Source organism: Capra hircus, chromosome 6, assembly GCF_001704415.2.
Source record: "Capra hircus breed San Clemente chromosome 6, ASM170441v1, whole genome shotgun sequence".
Lineage (NCBI taxonomy): Eukaryota > Metazoa > Chordata > Mammalia > Artiodactyla > Bovidae > Capra > Capra hircus.
In genome coordinates this window covers 17557291-17575451 of record NC_030813.1, presented here as the reverse complement: position 1 = coordinate 17575451, position 18161 = coordinate 17557291, and the positions used below count along the sequence as shown (strand labels likewise).

At 43.9% G+C, this 18161-nt stretch overlaps 1 protein-coding gene across 1 annotated transcript in view; it reads left to right on the top strand.

Annotated features, from left to right (window-relative positions):
- HADH (hydroxyacyl-CoA dehydrogenase) overlaps positions 2407–18161 on the top strand; it is a 44045-nt gene continuing 28290 nt past the window's right edge. Inside the window, exon 1 of the mRNA XM_018049234.1 lies at positions 2407–2646. Coding sequence (XP_017904723.1) covers positions 2515–2646 — 132 coding nt within the window. The 5' untranslated portion in view covers positions 2407–2514. The remainder of the gene's footprint in view (positions 2647–18161) is intronic.

Sequence of the window (18161 nt, the reverse complement as noted above, 5' to 3'; positions counted from 1 at the left end):
GGAAGGCAAAAAACACAGTGGTCAAGAACATGAGCCCTTAAAACAGACTGTCTTGGGGTTGAATTCTACTGTGCCATTCATTAAGCTGTGTGACTTCAGTTAACTTTCTGAACCTCTCTGGGCCTCAGTTTCCTTACCTGTAAAAAGGGATACCCTTTCCTTTGCTGTTTCTGAATTAATCGGTGACCAGGGCCATGCTTTCCAGTATTCCACTCTTCCTGCAGAGAGAAATGAAGCACCACCCCAAGAACAGGGTGAACGTACAAGTCAAGGACCAGAGAAATTGTTACCAGGTACCCAGAAGCCCAAGGCTGCACTTAGGAAAAGAACTGCAGTTCTGGCAAAAAGAAGAATGATTCTATTGTTAACTGTCATCTGATCAGGACTGGGCAGGAATAGAGGTCAGTGTGGCCTTCCTCGTTCAGAAGAGCATAAATGAGAGTCAGACTCTGAGTGTGATACAGCTGGAAAGGTGCCTGAAGCCCAGGTTGTCTGCAGATGGTCATACTCCACACCAGGGACTGAGCAGGACTCCTGATGCTCACTCCAGTGCTCCTTTCTTCACATAATACAGACGGCCTCAGATATGCTAAAAAATACTGTAGCGGTTGTTCTTTCTTTTCTGAGGAAAGGAAATCAGAAATCTGCTGCTAAGTCGCTTCAGCCGTGTCCAACTCTGTGTGACCCCATAGAAGGCAGCCCACCCGGCTCCTCTGTCCCTAGGATTCTCCAGGCAACAACACTGGAGTGGGTTGCCATTTCAGAGATCTGATAACGTATCAATTACTCAGGCATTGTTTTACATTACACACAATAAAGCACTTCCCAGGTGGCGCTAGTGGTAAACAAACTGCCTACTAATGAGATCCATGAATTCCATCCATGTCGGGAAGATCCCCTGGAGGAGGGCATGGCAACCCACTCCAGTATTCTTGCCTGGAGAATTCCACAGACAGAGGAGACTGGTGGGCTACAGTCCATAAGATCACAAAGAGTTGGACACAACTGAAGTGACTTGGCATTCAAACTCATTAAAAAAATATATGTGGTGATGACATAATATGTTTGGCTTAGCATTAGACACAACTTTGAAATAAGAACGAAAATCCACTGAAAGAATCATCTGTGCCTCCTCCTATTCTACCATCCTAGCTTCACCCCTAAAAATATCTAATTCCTCATCCTTTTCTCCTGGGCAATATTTTTTCACATTTCTACCCGTACATGTGCTGCTGGCTGTGCCTGGAATGCTTTCTTTCTTCATAAATTAACTTATCTGTTCAAGTTACTAGGTTTTTTGTGTAATCTACTCATTTCAATTCTAGTCTTGTTGGTTTTTGCAAGAGGAGTCTGGCAGGCTAGTCAGTAGGGTCGCAAAGATTCCGACACGACTGAGCAACACACACACACACACACACACACACACACACACACGCATTTAATAGACTTTATTTGGATGTGACAGTGTCTTCAGCCAATAATGATCTCCTTAGAAATGCCCCAAGCCTAACGGAATGCTCAACACAAGCACTTCTCCCATATTTTTACAGAATTAGAAATGAGAGGAAAGCAAAGGAATGGTGAAGAAGGGATTCACTATGTAAGTTACTTCCAATAGGAAGAGGCCAACTTTGGATGGTGGGTTGGCGAATCGTTATAAAATATTTAAAAATAAATTTAAAAAATTCTGTATTACTAAGGCACAGTAACTAAAAATTACCCACACGAGAAAATAGGCCTATTGTTATCAGTTACACTACAAAGGTTGCTCTTTGACTAAACTGTCCTCACTTTCGTTCCCTGCATTGATAAAGATGTAAAGTTGAAACGGGCAATTAAAGGTTAAATCTCTCTTTAGCTTAGTAGGCCTGATTTTTACATTAAAACTCATTTGTCAGTAGACACTGCTTTGGGTGTGAGCACTTTATTTCCTTCCGTTTTTAGCAGGAACAATACGCACTGGGTTAGAATATTCCCTAGACTTGGTTATTTGCTGACGTGAAAGGAAGGTGCTCATTTTTGGTTCCCCCATCACCACTGCCAAATAGCACGTATTTATTCGGCGCCGAGTTATACACGAGGACTAACAGCGAGGAGTCAACAAGGCAACACCACCGACCTCCCCTTACAAGGGGCCCGTAGCTTTTCTGAGTAAACACTTGCCTGGGCCGGTACCCGAGCGCTAACCGCCTCTCCGCGCCTGGCCTAGCGGCTGTGACTGAGTTCAAGTCCTCGGCTTCTCCAGAGACCAGCGGCTGCTCGAACCAGCCCAATGGGGCCTGGACGCCGCGCTTGGACGTTCGAACGCCGTCCCTGGGGCCTCGGCCAATGGGGAAAGCGGGCCACGAGGCTACGCCCCGCCGTCGATGACGTCACGGCGACGCCCAGGGCGCGCGGGCTCCTGGGCGCCTGGGCCACCGCCCCCTGACGTCGGGTCGCTGCTCTTTCTTGGGTTCCGTGCAGGTTGCTTCTCCGCCAGGTCTTGTGCCTGTCGCTGCGTTCGCCGTCTGCACCATGGCTTTCGTAACCAGGCAGTTCGTGCGCTCCATGTCCTCCTCCTCCACCGCCGCGGCCACGGCGAAGAAAATCCTCGTCAAGCACGTGACGGTCATCGGCGGTGGGCTGATGGGCGCCGGCATTGCCCAGGTGGGCCGTCCGCGGGCACCTCTGCCCGCTCGTTTCTCGGCCCGTCCTGACAGGAAGGCGCTTGCGGGCCGTGACACGGAGTGGAGGGTCCGGCCCGAGGCCAGCGCCCACGGGAGACTCGGGGAGTCTTCATCCCGACCCACCCCCCGCCGTGTAGTTTGAAATTTCTGGGCCTGTGGGTCTTCACTCCTCCAAAGGTCTAGTGTGTTTGGGCCGAGCCTCAGTTTCGGGGTTTGCTTCCCGAGACCCGGACTGCGATCAGTTTTAGTTTTATCAGTTATTCTGCAGTCGTTAGTCAGGGCAGTTTTCTGCTCCTAAATGGTCTTCTTTCTCCCCTCCGAGTGTTTCCTTTGCTTGCTGAAAAGAATAGTAGTCAGCACTTTTGTAGCATTTTGTAAAGTTACCTAATCGGAGCTTGTGAGGCCCTGAGACTTCACTAACAGCTGCACGAGATGTCTTTGACCCAGTGCCCTCTGGCGCTGGGGAGACTGGGGGAGGAGGCGAGTGAGGGCTCTGAAGAAGCCTCTAATCTCACTGCATCTGCAGGACTCTGCCCGGTTCCAGCTGAGCTGTGATTCAGGGTCAGGTGTGCAGTTATTACCTAGGTCCTGGGTTGGGAAGATCCCCTGGAGGAGGAAATTGCAGCCCACTCCAGGATTCTTGCCTGGAGAATCCCATGGACAGAGGACCCTGGCGGGCTGCAGTCCATGGGGTCACAAAGAGTCGGACACGACTGAGCAGGCGCGCGCCTATTTTTACTTATTGATATTTAACGGTTATTTTCCAGATCGGATCAGGTAGCCGTGATTTTCATAGCTTAGCTGATAATATTCTCAGCATTTCAGCCCTTTCCTACTTGTATTGTGGGCGGGGAGGCATTTAGCTAATTTTTCTTGAAGGAGTACTCAAGTGGCTATGATCATAATAGAGTTTAATTTTTTTTTTTAGTGTCTCTTTCTAGCCACAGCATCTGTTTTCTGTGCTTCCTTTTCAGAAAAATCTTTTATTATTACTATATACCTTAAACTTTCCTACACTGCAGGTTTTTTGCAACATATTAGTTTGATAGCAGTTTCTCCTGAAATCTATATTTCATTATTGTTTTACCCTGAGACGCTCCTATTTCTTCTCAGATCACCCTCAGGCATTTATTGTGTACATGCCTGGTGCTGGGTTCTGGAATCTTTATTATATGTGAGGTGGGAGGAGTAAGTCTCTTTAACCTTGAAAGTTCCACACTTTATATACTACATGATACTCAAAAGAAAGTTTAGGTTGAGTGCATTTGTATATCCCTGCTCCACCCAAATCTCCCTGTTCTGTGAAAGAGAGATTTATCGTGGGCAGGTATAAAATACTGTTTGCTTAAAAACCTGTAAACAGCATCTTAGTGGCAAAATATTAGAGCCTTGCTGCTGCTGCTGCTAAGTCGCGTCAGTCGTGTCCGACTCTGTGTGACCCCATAGACGGCAGCCCACCACTCTCCGCCGTCCCTGGGATTCTCCAGGCAAGAACACTGGGGTGGGTTGCCATTTCCTTCTCCAATGCATGAAAGTGGAAAGTGAAAGGGAAGTCACTCAGTCGTGTCTGACTCTTCGAGACCCCATGGACTGCAGCCTACCAGGCTCTTCCATCCATGGGATTTTCCAGGCAAGAGTACTGGAGTGGGGTGCCATCACTTTCTCGGATTAGAGTCTTAAGCTCCCAGTAACAATACAGGAAATGGGTTAGAAACTATAGTTGATGGTCCCTTCAAGACATCAGTGGAAGAGGATTAGAAGCTAAATTGAAAGTTTTTGTGCACATTTCAGCTTTTGTACACATTCAAGTTGCTCAGTTCTTGGAATATTGTATCCATTATTGGCCAAAAGAGTGTTATGTTGTACAAAAATGCACACAGGTAGAACCTAAGATTATAAGTATGATGTTGGAGCTTTCATCTGAGAAAGGAGGAGCTTGACACTGATGCAGTTCAGACTTGTGGATCACATCCTTGCATAGTTGGACCAAGGTGTGCCTTTTGAAACCTAAGGTGTTAAAAAAAAAGCTGTTTACCCCTCAGAATGGAAATATAATGGAACTGTCATTCAAGAAGTTGATAAAGACCTAAGATTTAAGTAATTCTGTCCTTACATAACAAGGTTTAAAAGAGCCTCAGCCACTGTGGGTGGCAGTTTTAGTCCTGTAGAGGGGAATCATCCTTTCCTGAAGAATATCTCTGTGCCACTTTCTGCCAGTTGGTTGGCTTTGATCTGTTTTTGCACTTGACCCTAGATCATGCTGTTTGAGGCAGTGTTGCCTCATTCCTTATGCTCCTTGACCTACAGCTTTTGGTACTGGGTAAATCTCTTTTGCTTATTTAGTGCCGTAGACTTATTAGTTGCTACATCTCGACTGTAGATTGTATTCAGTTCACTGTGGGGAGCTGGGATGGCCTGTGCTGGCCTGCCTCACGCTGGCTGTACTGATATGGGAAACGTGCTTCTGTGCCTTATTTTACTAACCTCTGAGGTAGGACCAGCCTCCTAGGAGAGTGGAGGGATCAAGTGGATTAGCACACATCAAGCACTTAGCATGGTGGCATTTAGTAGGAACTCGAATGTTAGCTGTCTTGGGGGTTATTACCTTTACGGTGTTGCCCTTGTTCTTTTGTCATTGTCCTCTCACACCATTCCCGTCTCTGATCTTGCTGCTGTGGTAGGACTGTGACGTTAAGATGGAGAGTGTTGGTTGTGATTCTTCTTCAAGATGAATGGAGTTCATCTTCAAGGTGAATGCCAGCTGGCAATGCAGTTTGTTCAGGGACCTCTGAAAAGAGGGAAGACATTTTTTATCCTCTTCAGGAAAGCTTTAAAAGCGTAAGCACAAAGTAACACCTAAATTACGCCGTTAATTTGCATTTAGCTTCATTCTCCAGAACTCTTTCTGAAGTAGTTTAAATTTTAATCAAGGTGTAGTTCTATTTACATTTTTAAGACTTTAAAATTTTGTCATTTTTGGCATGTGTTCCAGTTCATGTTGAGTAGGATGAAAAAAAGAAACCCTAGATTTTTGTGGGAGCCTGACACGTTTCTCAAGCAATTAAGCAATTTAAGACAAGTGAGTTCTGTGTTTAATAATATGTAGTTGATCAGAGCACAGACCATATGTATATTTGTTTTGTCCAAGAGTTCTTTGCCTGTCACTTTTTTTTTGCTTATTTTAAATTTAAAAAAAGCACACACAGCTGACTCATGGTTAATATTTAAGTAAGGTTAACTTGTTTTATGTGTTCACACATTATTCTTACTTGGGTCTGATTGCCAATTTATCTTCAGCTGGATATTTAGGCCAGCAGAGAAACTTCCACCAGTAATTGACCCTTGAGTAGGGGATGGGTTGTTTTTTGCTTTGTAAAGAAGGGAAAAAAGGAAGAAAGTTATTAGCTGTGCATTTCTTCAATTTGTAGAATGAGTTTAAGCTTTGCTTCCTGAATTGCCTTTTTTTCTTATAAGGAGCTCAGAGAGTTTATGGCTTTCATTTAGTTACTGGTGGGCAGCCAGTGGGATTTCTGATGAATGACATTTCAGGAGTGGACTTCTTGACTTTCTGATTTACCTTCCTTTTAGTTTGCCATACTTTGAGGAAGTGAGAGTTGGCATCTTGAAGGGGGTTGGAGCTGGGTTTGCACCCAAAGACTTTTTTTTTTTTGCTCCCTCTTAAAGAACAAAAAGTGCATATTTTTTCTGGGGAGAACTCCTTAGGATGGGGTTGGGGGAGCCGTATTCTAAACTAGATAGATGTTTCCCTGACGTTGTATTACTGAGGACTCAAGTGGGTTGGAAGTCTCCTCTCTCGGCTCTGCATTGGTTCACCCATCTCTTTTTCCTGCACCCCCCAACTCTGAATTTTCTGATGCTGAAGAGAAGAAGGATCAGAATTGCTTTGTGTTATTTAGCTTTACTTTTTCCCTGTTGCCTCAGTGAGTTTGCCTCTGTTGAAATTTGCTTGAAAGCAGTGCAGGGGCCTAGAAGAAGTTTTAAGATCTCAGGAGCCTGGCACCATCATTAAGTGGTAAGCTCTCCTTTGGGACTCAGACTTCTTTATGGAGGGAGTAGTTTTATTCCCAGGTGTTGACTTTGTCCTCAGGCGCATGGTCTGTGTTTGTCGTGAAGTTCTTCCCTCACTTCCTGTGTTGTCGCAGGGTTCTTAATTGGGCTGTTCTCTTATCTCCATGATGTACTGGGGACAGTAAAATCAGCTTCTGTCGGCATGTTAGTCTTTGGACTTGGGGTGTGGCTGGGGATACTCTTGCAGAGGTAGGGCTGACAGGCAGAAAAATGAATGCCGTGGACTATATTTGGACATGTGGAGCAGAAATGGTACCTCAGTCAGGTTTTGGGTTTTCTCTGCCGTGTCCTGGATGCACCTCACAATTATCTGCCCCTTTCTTGAGTTTCTAACTTCATTTCCTCTCCCGAGTTCTGCCTTAGGCACATACCTCACTGCCTAGCTCTCCTGGAACCACAGGCAGGTAATGCTGCTGGTCGCCGTGCTGAATCTTCCTCCAGGTTATGCTGAATGTGGGATGGCTTCTGCTGAGTGTGATTGAAAGTGAGCAGGCTGAAAGGTGCCTCCTGGAGTTGGGTTCCGGCCCTTCTCCTCCTGGCCGTGGGAATCTCGAGCGAGTCTCTTAATCTCTCTCCGCTTCTTCCCTTATCAACAAATAGTGTTACTTGTCTTAGTGTTCTGAGGGAGGAAATGAGCTAAGTGCTTAGAACTGTACTAGTGTGTTCAGTGGAAGCTGTTTAATAATTGTTAGCTGCTTTTATTTGGTGTAGATCCATCAGCTCTAATCTCATGAGGATTCTCTTATTTTAGATTCTTTTAGCAATGCTTAAAGATCTGATAGTCAGTTTGGGAAAGTTCAAACAATTCTAAAGATTTTAAGCTAATTGTGTGGGTTGTTGAGAGATAACCTTAGTGCTTTCTCTACTCGTATTTGGTTATTACAGTAAGTTCATACTCGCAGAGAATTTAAATCTGAGCTTGGCACTTAACACACACATGCACATCTGTAGTGTTTTTTTTGTGCACTTTTTTTCTGTTCTAAGTACTTTAATGTCTCTGTCATTTCTTGTGACCATTATAGTAATCATCCCAGCAGAGCTGTCACCTGGGCTCAAGGGTCAGCGGCAGAACTGAGGCTGAATCTCTGCTGGCTGGAGATTCCTGTGGCTGAGATGACCACAGTTCTACATGTACCTTTTGGCCTCTGCTGTCTTTGGGAAGAAGTGTGGCCTCCATGGGCAAGGGGATCTGTGGGTGTCTGGAGTCAACAGTTAGCATTTTGTCCTTTCTTCAGCTCCAGATTAGCTGATCACCTCCATCCTCTGCTACCATCTTTCTGCCCATAATAGACTCAGACTCCCCTGGCATGACTTCTTTGTTCTCTCCAGCTTTCCCAGAGAGCTTCCTCCCTCTGTGATTGCCACTATTGACCTTATGGCCGCCTCTGAAGACGGGGTTGCTGTCAGAATGTCCACTGTTCTGCAGAAGGCTCTGAGGAGTGCTCCTGCCCCTGTTCTTTCCTTTATAATTCCCAGAACAAGGATTGATACCTGAATTGTTGAGGAAGGATCTTAATTGGTTAATTGCCACAGAATCTAATAGAGGAAAAAACCCTCCTAATAACTATTGCCATATTAATCTTCCTAGAGAATAGTTAGGATTTGCACTCTCTTCTCTACTCAGAAAGTATGCATTCTGGCAATGTCCTTCAGAGATTCTTAATATAATTGAGAGCTAGTTGATGCCATGGACGTGTCTGTCTATCCCATCTCCTTTCCAGAATTTGTGGGAGATGGGAGTGGAGAGTCCAGGAAGAGAAGTTATTCTTTCTCTCCATCACCAAACCCAGATGCTTATTGAATTTTTAAAAACTTGTGTATTTAACAGACTCACTTAAAAACGGAGGCACATTCCTTTGGCTTTTTAGAAATAGTTTTTTTAAGTATAAAAATGTAAGTCAAAGAGGCTAACCAATGAACTTAACAGTTTTAAGTATAAACCAGCTGTGGTGGTGGTGGAACGCTTCAACAGAATGCCTTTTTCTGATTGTTGAAGTAAGTGAACACAACTGGTATTGATGGCAGAGTTTAAGGCATTGCACAACCAGAGATAATCATGAACCCAGACTTGCCAGCTCTGGGAGAGGCAACTGATTTATGACTTTTTTCTCCCTGGATCATGTCCTGAGAACCCAAGGGCAGGTCTTTATGTAGAGGTGCAGCAGCCTCAGGGGAGCAGTGACTCAGTGTACTTATTCTGGGTGGACACTTCCTCTGGATATTGAGAAGTCAGAATTTGGTTGTGGCAAAGGGTACATAAAACTCGGCGGTTTTCAGAGAGAATGTAATGTTGAAATGTAGCCCTCCTGTAGTGTAAAGGCACATGGAACCCCTTACTGGACCAGTTGCTGCAGTTCTCACAAATTGATAACTCAAGTAATAATTCAGAGAAGGGGCTTCAAATCTCATGGTATGTTTGCAAAAATATAGAAATCCAGCACACTTCTGCTTGGCATGTTTCCTTGGCCCTGTGACTGGAGTACTTCGGCATTTTGACAAGTGTGCTATTTACTGGGCCTATTTTTATAGCTCTGAAGCATCCTTGTCCAAAAATATTTCTCTCTGGCTAAGCCTGCTTTCCACCAAAGCTAGAGAAGTCATGGAGTTGAGGACATAGCCTTCAAATATATTTTTTTTTCCCCTTGCAGACTTCTTGTCCACAAGGTCTTGTAGTCACTATCATATAAAACTAGAGTCCTCAGTGGGTCTTCAATGGGTTGATTCAGATTATTGGTACTCAAGTTAAAGTGCCAGGGAAAGTCCTCCTTATTTATTGAAAATATATCTATGGGAAATGAAAAAAGATTGCTTATTTTTGTGATCTACTCTTCCACTGCCATCTCCTTGGAAAGTTGGGAATAATTCATTGATTAATTTGAGAAAAATGAGTGTGATTGGTTTCCTTGCATGCAAGACATGTGAAATTCTTTTCTAAGTAAGAACCTTCAGTAATGTAATTTTAAAAACCAGGTGTGAATCATCAATATCACTCTTATCAACAGTATTGATAAGCTGATACAAACCACCTCCAGACTTCTTAATGTTACAAAGCAACACTGTAAAGCAGTAGGTTTCATGCCTTGACCAGGGATCATTGTGATGCTAGAACTTTAGCAGAACTACTCAGGCTAATTCTAGACCTGCTGGAATCAACACTCACAGCACTGTTGCTATCCACAGTCATGGTCCTGACTTTTGACACACATATGTGCTTGTTTCTCTTGGGTGAAATTGCTGGATTACAAAATATGAATATATTCAACTTCCACAGATAATGCTGAACAGTTTTCCAAAGTGGTTATATCAGTTTAGAGTTCTGCCGTCAGGGTTTGAAGGTCCTCCTTGCTCTATAGGATTATGTTCTTGTTCCTTTAGTCACTCTAGTGGGTTTAGTGATATTTCATTGTGTTTTTATTAGAATTTCCTGTTTACTAATGAGGTGAACCCCTTTTCATATGTTTATTGGCCATATGTATTCTTATATAATGTCTTATTAGATTTCATTCCTATTTTACTATTGTGTTGTACGTTTTCCCCTAATTGATTTGTAGGAAATGTTTATGAATTCTTATATGTATTTCAGAGATCTTCAATTTCCTGCATTGATTTTAATTTTCTTTGTGGTTACCATAAGGCTAACATATAGTAACTTGTACGTGTAACAGTCTGTATTTGATTTAATAACAACTTAAGTTTGACCCTATTCTGATGCTCAGCATTAATAACCCTCCTTGGTTTATGTGTTTGATGTCACATTTCACACTTTTTTAATCTTGTGTATCCCTTAACTATTCTATTCCAGTAGAACTGTTCAAAACCCTAGAGAATGATGCCATCAAGGTGTTGCATTCAATATGTCAGCAAATCTGTGAGACCTAGCAGTGGCCACAAGACTGGACCTTTTCTTATCCCAATTCCCAAGAAGGGTAGTACTGAAGAATGTGCTAACCATTGGACAGTTGCACTCATTTCTCATGCTAGTAAGGTCATGCTTAAAATCTTGCATGCTAGGCTTCAGCATTATGTGAACCAAGAACTTCCACATGTCCATGCTGGGTTTAGAAAAGGAAGAGGAACCAGAGGTCAAATTGCCCACATTTGCTAGATCATAGAGAAAGCTAGGGAATTCCAGAAAAACATCTACCTCTGTTTCATCAACTGTGCTAAAGCCTTTCACTGTGTGGATCATAATAAACTGTAGAAAGCTCTTAAAGAGGTGCGAATACCAGCCCATCTTATCTGTCTCCTGAGAAATCTGTACACAGGTCAAGAAGCAACAGTTAGAAGGCTGTATTGATTCAAGATTGAGAAAGGAGTATGACAGGGCTGTCTGCTGTCAACCTGTTTGTTTAACCTATATGCTGAGCACATCATGAGACATGCTGAACTGGATGAGTTACAAACTGGAATCAGAATAGACTTGAGAAACATCAACAACCTCAGATATGCAGATGATCCCACTCTAATGGCTGAAAGCGAAGAGGAACTCAAGAGCCTGTTGATGAGGGTGAAGGAGGAGAGTGAAAGAGCCAGCTTAAAGCTAAATATTAAAAACGCTAAGATCATGACATCCAACCTCATTGCCTCATGGCAAATAGAAGGGGAAAAGGTGGAGGTAGTGACAAATTTCCTCTTCTTGTGCTCTAAAATCACTGCGGATGGTGACCGCAGCCATGAAATCAGAAAACAACCGCTTCTTGGCAGGAAAGTGATGACAAACCTAGACAGTGTGTTGAAAAGCAGACACATTACTCTGCCGACAAAGGTCCGTAGAGTCAAGTCTATGGTCTTCCCAGTGGTCACGTAGGGTTGTGAGAACTGGACCGTAAAGAAGGCAGAATACTAAAGAACTGATGCCTTTGAACTGTGGTGCTGGAGAAAACTCCTAAGAGTCCCTTGGACTGCAAGGAGATCAAGGCAGTCAACCTTAAGGAAAGTCAACCCTGAATACTTGTTGGAAGGACTAATGCTGAAGCTGAAGCTCCAGTATTTTGGTCATCTGATGTGAACAGCTGACTCATTGGAAAAGTCCCTGGTACTGGGAAAAATTGAGGGCAGAAGGAGCAGAGGGCATCAGAGGATGAGATGACTGGATGGCATCACCGATGCAATGGACATGAACTCGGGCAAACTCGGGGAGATGGCGAGGGACAGAGAGGCCTGGCGTGCTGCAGTCCATGGGGTCTCACAGAGTTGGATATGATTGGGCGACTGAACAACAACAACAACCCCTTAACTAATTATAGTAATCATGTTTTTTTTTTTTTAACTGCTTTTTTGTCTTTTAACATTCATACTAGCTTTATCAATGATTAATCTACTACCTTTGTTTTATATATGTTTACCTTCATAGTGAGATTTATTCTTTCATATGTGTTCTTGTTACTAATTAGTGCCCTTTCTTTTCAGCTTAAAGTCCCATTAACGTTTCTTATAATACAGATTTAGTAGTGATGAACTCGGAGAAGGCAATGGCACCCCACTCCAGTACTCTTGCCTGGAAAATCCTATGGACGGGGGAGCCTGGTAGGCTGCAGTCCATGCGGTCGCTAAGAGTCAGACATGACTGAGCAACTTCACTTTCACTTTTCACTTTCATGCATTGGAGAAGGAAATGGCAACCCACTCCAGTGTTCTTGCCTGGAGAATCCCAGGGACGGGGGAGCCTGGTGGGCTGCCATCTCTGGGGTCACACAGAGTCGGACACGACTGAAGTGACTCAGCAGCAGCAGCAGTGATGAACTCCTTCACTCTGAGCTTTGCCAGGGAGAATGTTCTTGGTTGGAAGTTTCTATTTTTGTTTTTGTTTCCAGTGCTTTGAATACATTGTGCCCCTCCCTTCTTGCCTACAGTGTTTCTGCTGTTGGTCTTATTGGGGATTCCCTTATGTGTAGCAAGTTGGTTTTCTCCTGACGCTTTTAATATTTTATAATGTTAATCTTTGTTTTTAACTTTTGACATTTTAGTTCTAGAGTGTCTTGGTGTGGGTTTCATTTAGTCAGAATCCAGGAGGAGGAGCTTCCCTGGTAGCTCAGCTGGAAAGGAATCCACCTGCAATGTAGGAGACCTTGGTTTGATTCCTGTGTCGGGAAGATTCCCTGGAGAAGGGATAGGCTATCCACTGCAGGATTCTTGGGCTTCCCTGGTGGCTCAGACAGTAAAGAATCTGCCCTCAATGTGGGAGACCTGGGTTCGATTCCTGGGTTGGGAAGATCCCCTGGAGGAGGAAATGACAGCCGACTCCAGTATTCCTGCCTAGAGAATCCCCATGGACACAGGTGCCTGGCAGGCTGCAGTCCATGGGGTCACAAAGGTCAGACTCGGCTGAGGGACTAAGCACTAAGCGCAGGAGTAGGGGAGACGGCAGTTAAATGGCCGATCGTGACGCTGTGGTGGGTGCAGTGATAGGGAAATGTAGGGGTATTACCGGAACGTGGGGGACTCCTTGCTTGGGACTCAGAGGATCTTGGGGGTGGCAGTGCTTAGTATCTGGAAGTGATACTTGGGCTTAGTTAATGAGGGAAGTTGGGGAGAAGGCTTGGGCAGTACAGAGGCCTGGAGGTGAGCGGTGATAGCAGCTGTAGGCACCTACACGCCTTGCGGCGGTCTCTGGCAACAGTGAGCAGTGTGTCTGGAGAGGAGATGGGTCCCTTTCCTGGAGGGCCTTGTGTGCCGTGTGTAGGAGCTTTTATTTTGTGACCACCAGGAGCCATTGAAAAGCTTAGTTAGTATTCTAGACAAAAGTACCTTTTACAGAATTATGTTTTGGATACATATGTGATCTTAGGTGAATAATATTTTTGTTTTAGTTGCTGCTGCTTTTCTCAGTAAAATGAAGGTGTGTTGGATTAAAGGTTTTTGTGTGTTGTATGTGGTAAAAACAAAAAAATACATAAAGTAAAACTTACTTTAAAAATGTACACTAAACAGACCTTTCTCCAAAGAAGACATACAGATGGCTAACAAACATGTGAAAAGATGCTCAACATCACTCATTATCAGAGAAATGCAAATCAAAACCACAATGAGGTACCATCTCACACCAGTCAGAATGGCTGCTATCCAAACAATCTACAAGCAATCAATGCTGGAAAGGGTGTGGATACACTGTTGGTGGGAATGCAAACTAGTACAGCCACTATGGAGAACAGTGTGGAGAATCCTTAAAAAACTGGAAATTGAACTGCCATATAACCCACAATCCCACTGCTGGGCATACACACTGAGGAAACCAGAAATGAAAGAGACACGTGTACCCCAATGTTCATCACAGCACTGTTTATAATAGCCAAGACATGGAAACAACCTAGATGCCCATCAGCAGATGAATGGATAAGAAAGCTGTGGTACATATACACAATGGAGTATTACTCAGCCATTAAAAAGAACACATTTGAATCAGTTCTAATGAGGTGGATGAAACTGGAGCCGATTATACAGAGTGAAGTAAGCCAGAAAGAAAAACACCAATACAGTATACTAACACACACACACACACACATATATATATATATATGGAATTTAGAAAGATGGTAACGATAACCCTGTATGCGAGACAGCAAAAGAGACACAGATGTATAGAACAGTCTATTGGACTCTGTGGGAGAAGGCGAGGATGGGATGATCTGAGAGAATACCATTTAAGCATGTATAGTATCATATGTGAAATGGATCGCCAGTCCAGGTTCAAGGCATGAGACAGGGTGCTCAGGGCTGGTGCACTGGGATGACCCAGAGGGATGGGTTGGGGAGGGAGGTGGGAGAGGGTTTCAGGATGGGGGACACATGTACACCCATGCCTGAGTCATGTCAGTGTATGGCAAAAACCACTACAATATTGTAAAGTAATTAGCCTACAATTAAAATAAAACTACAAATAAATACTATACACACACATCAGCTTGGAAAAATTTGAAAAATCTGATAGTGTTGGTAAGGATATGGAGCAACAGGAAGTTCATATTTCCTGTTGTTGGTGGGAATGTGTCAATAGTGTAACTATTTGGGAAATGCTTTGGCATTTATCTAATAAAACTGAAAATATGCACATAAAAAATGTACAGTTCAGTGGCATTTAAGTACATGCCCATTAAATGATAATTTCCCATCTCTCCCTCCCCCAGCCCCTGGCAGCCATCCTTCTACTTTCAGTCTCTATGAATCAGACTGTTCTAGATTCTTCGTATGAGAGAAATCACTCAGTGTTTGTCCCTTTGTGACTGCTTTATTTCATCTAAAAACCTTAAAGGTTCACTGTGTTGTAGCTTGTGTCAGAATTTCTTTCCTCTCTGAGGAATAATGTTACATTGGGATATTTTTCGTGGAGTCGTATTCCATGGCATGTCTGTGGCACATTTTGTCTGCCCGTTCATCCATCAGTGGACACTTAGGCTGCTCCCACCTTTTGGCTGTTGGGGATGCTGCCATGAACATGGTCTGCAGCTGTGTTAGAGTGTTGCTTCTAGGTCTGTGTTAGAGTTCTTTTGGATATATATCCAGAAGTGGAATTCCTGGATAATATGGTAATTATTTTTAGTGTTTTGAGGAACTCTAATAGCATATTCCACAGGGACTGCATCAGCAGTGTGCAGGAGTTCCAGTTTCTCCATATCTTCGCTAACACTTATGTTTTTTGTTTTCGTTTCTTTTTTTAAAATAATAGCCATCTCTGAATAGATCAGAGGTGTTTTTTGTTTTTTTTTTAAATTTTAGTTGGAGGCTAATTGCTTTACAGATTAGAGGTTTTTAACACTACACTCTGATGGACTTTAGGGTTAGGAGCTCAGAGCGGTTCCTTGGTGGTTCCCAAACCCCTCTCCCCTGACCTGTGCTTTATGTATTACTCTTCTGTATACTTTCTTAGGAGGCATAATTTCAGGGCTAAAAAGCCTGAAAGCAGTTGCACTGATTTTCCTGCTCTAGTAATCGATGGTCTCGACTATCTGTAGCTAATAAAGCTGAACAGTAAGTAATTTTCCCTCTCCCTGACCTTGCAGTAGTTGAGAAACTAAGGTGCCTCTCACCCTCTCCCTGCTGTGACAGAGAAGGAAGCTACATTGGAGGGAAACCTGTGTTGTGTGTCTGCCACCATCCCTGCCCTGACTCACACATGTCCCTCACAGATGGACGGACACATACAGGGTCTGTGTGTCTCTTTGCCCACAGTGCATTTGATAAATGGTACAGGACACATTGACATGCTGGAGGAAATTAAGCATAAATCCAGTTTTGAAAGTACAGAGGTGGTCATATTACACGGCAGTTGCCCTCTAGTTACCCTTTTGCCTGGCATCTCCACCACCAGTGCCAGAAAATGGTTGATCTGCCCACCAAAATAATAGAGATATTATAACGAGTTTCTAGTAGCAAAACCAGTCATGATTTCTTGAGAACTTATTCCTAAGATAGTTCACAAATTGAAGCTTTTAAAAACTAGATCTATTGTTCACGCATTCTTTTCATGAAGATTAAGTGTACCTTTGTGCTAGACATTGAGGTGGGTGAGAGGTAAGGTGTGGTTGTTGCTCTAGGATTGCTCACCGTCCACAGGAGGCGCAAGTGTGAGCAGCTAACTGTCATGAAGGCACAGATGGCCTGCTTGCCATATCTGGGATGTCACCTGAGACAGATGAAAGTTTCAGTGGGTTAAATACTTTACCTTAAGATATGGCCTTTAGACACTTAAAATATGATGTTACAGATACATAGGATATATCTTCTTAGGTAAGGAAAAAGGGACATTAAAAAGTATGCGTTTAAAAAAAGGCATATGTATGTAACTGCACTACATATATGTATATGAAATTTGCATTTACTGGAAATTTTGGTTGGACTGAAGTTAGGAGTATGACAGAACTACCCTATGTTGGGCTTTGTGGTAACAGCTACTTCGGATTCTGAAGAAGAGGACGATGTGGCAGGTCTTTTGCAGAGGTCTCTAGCTGTCCTTCAGTATTTTGAGTTCATCATCCAAAGCTGGTGTTAGTTAACTTTTCCATGTCTGATTTATCTTTCACATCTGGAATTTCTCCTACATCGTCCTTGGTTTATGACCTTTGTTCTAAAATTCGTGAGATTTTTACAACTTGAAATCGCTTACAACCACTTGTTTCTTATTTCTCATATTCATGTTCTGGGGTTTGGGCTGCTGTGTGATCATTGGTAGCTGTGACTCTCACCAGCTCCACACTGGTTTTTTTCCTATATTTAGGGTCCTGCAGGTAGGACCTGCTGTGTCTGTACATCAGTAGAGCACGAAGGAGCGACTGCCTGTGCTAGAGGTTGAGAGAGCATTCACGGAGGGAGAGAGGGCCTCTCTGTTCAATTATGGGCTGGCCTCAGTGAGGCGGAGGTGCTTCTGAGGGAGGGAACCTCAGGGCGGGGTTGTGGAGCTGGGAAGCAGCCCAAGGAGTAGTGTGACGGGGCTGGGGGAAGGCCCAGGCTTCGGCCACCCTTCTCTCGGCACCTGGTATTGAGCAGTGAGTTACCGGACAAGACCGCGTACAGGTGATGAGTGGCAGGGGACTTAAGGGCCAGATCAGTGTTGCCACTAAGGGAGTCAGATCCAAGAGCAGAGACCGCATGGCACCGTTGACTGGTGTCAAGCAGCCTAGTAACAGCAGTGAAAGTCTAGCTCTAAGGTTTAAAACAAGAAAAAGGACATTCGTTTGGGGAGGGTAGCTTTTGAAATGGGCCTTAAATGATGGATAGAACTTCTTTGGATGTAATTAGGGGGAGGTTAAGAAAAAAGTGTTGTCCAGCAACTCTTGTGACCCTCAGGATAGTGGTAACATTAATGGAGGTCAGGAGAACTGGTTTTAGGGTCACAAGGTATTGACTGCAGGCTTCCCAGGTGGCTCAGTGGTGACAAACCCTCCTGCCAATGTAGGAGACATAAGAGACACAGGTTCTATCCCTGGGTCAGGAAGATCCCCTGGAGGAGGGCCTGGTAGCCCACTTCAGTATGCTTGCCTGGAGAACCCCATGGATAGTGGAGCCTTGAGGGCTGCGGTCCATGGGGTTACAGAGTTGGACACGACTGAAGCGACCTAGCATAACGCACGTGGCATAGACTAGCTTAGGACAGAATGTGCTGGTATCACGCCTAGCTGGAGTTATGAGAATGGTTAAGGTTCCAGAAAGAAAAGATGTAAAGACACAGGAGAAGAATACTGAAGACAGAACCTTGAAAGATAACTTTGAGAAGATTGAGAGAATTAATATGGCTAAAAGAAACAGATAGGGATAAGAAATCGGAGAACTTCAAAAAGGAAGGCTTAGCTGGCAGTGTGTAGGGCTGTGGAAAAGTAGATGAGGCCAAAGAACAGGCATTGGCTTTAACACTTGCAAGACATTTGAGGTGTTCTGCATTCAGCAGAGCTGGTGCTCCGCAGACAGCTGTGTCCC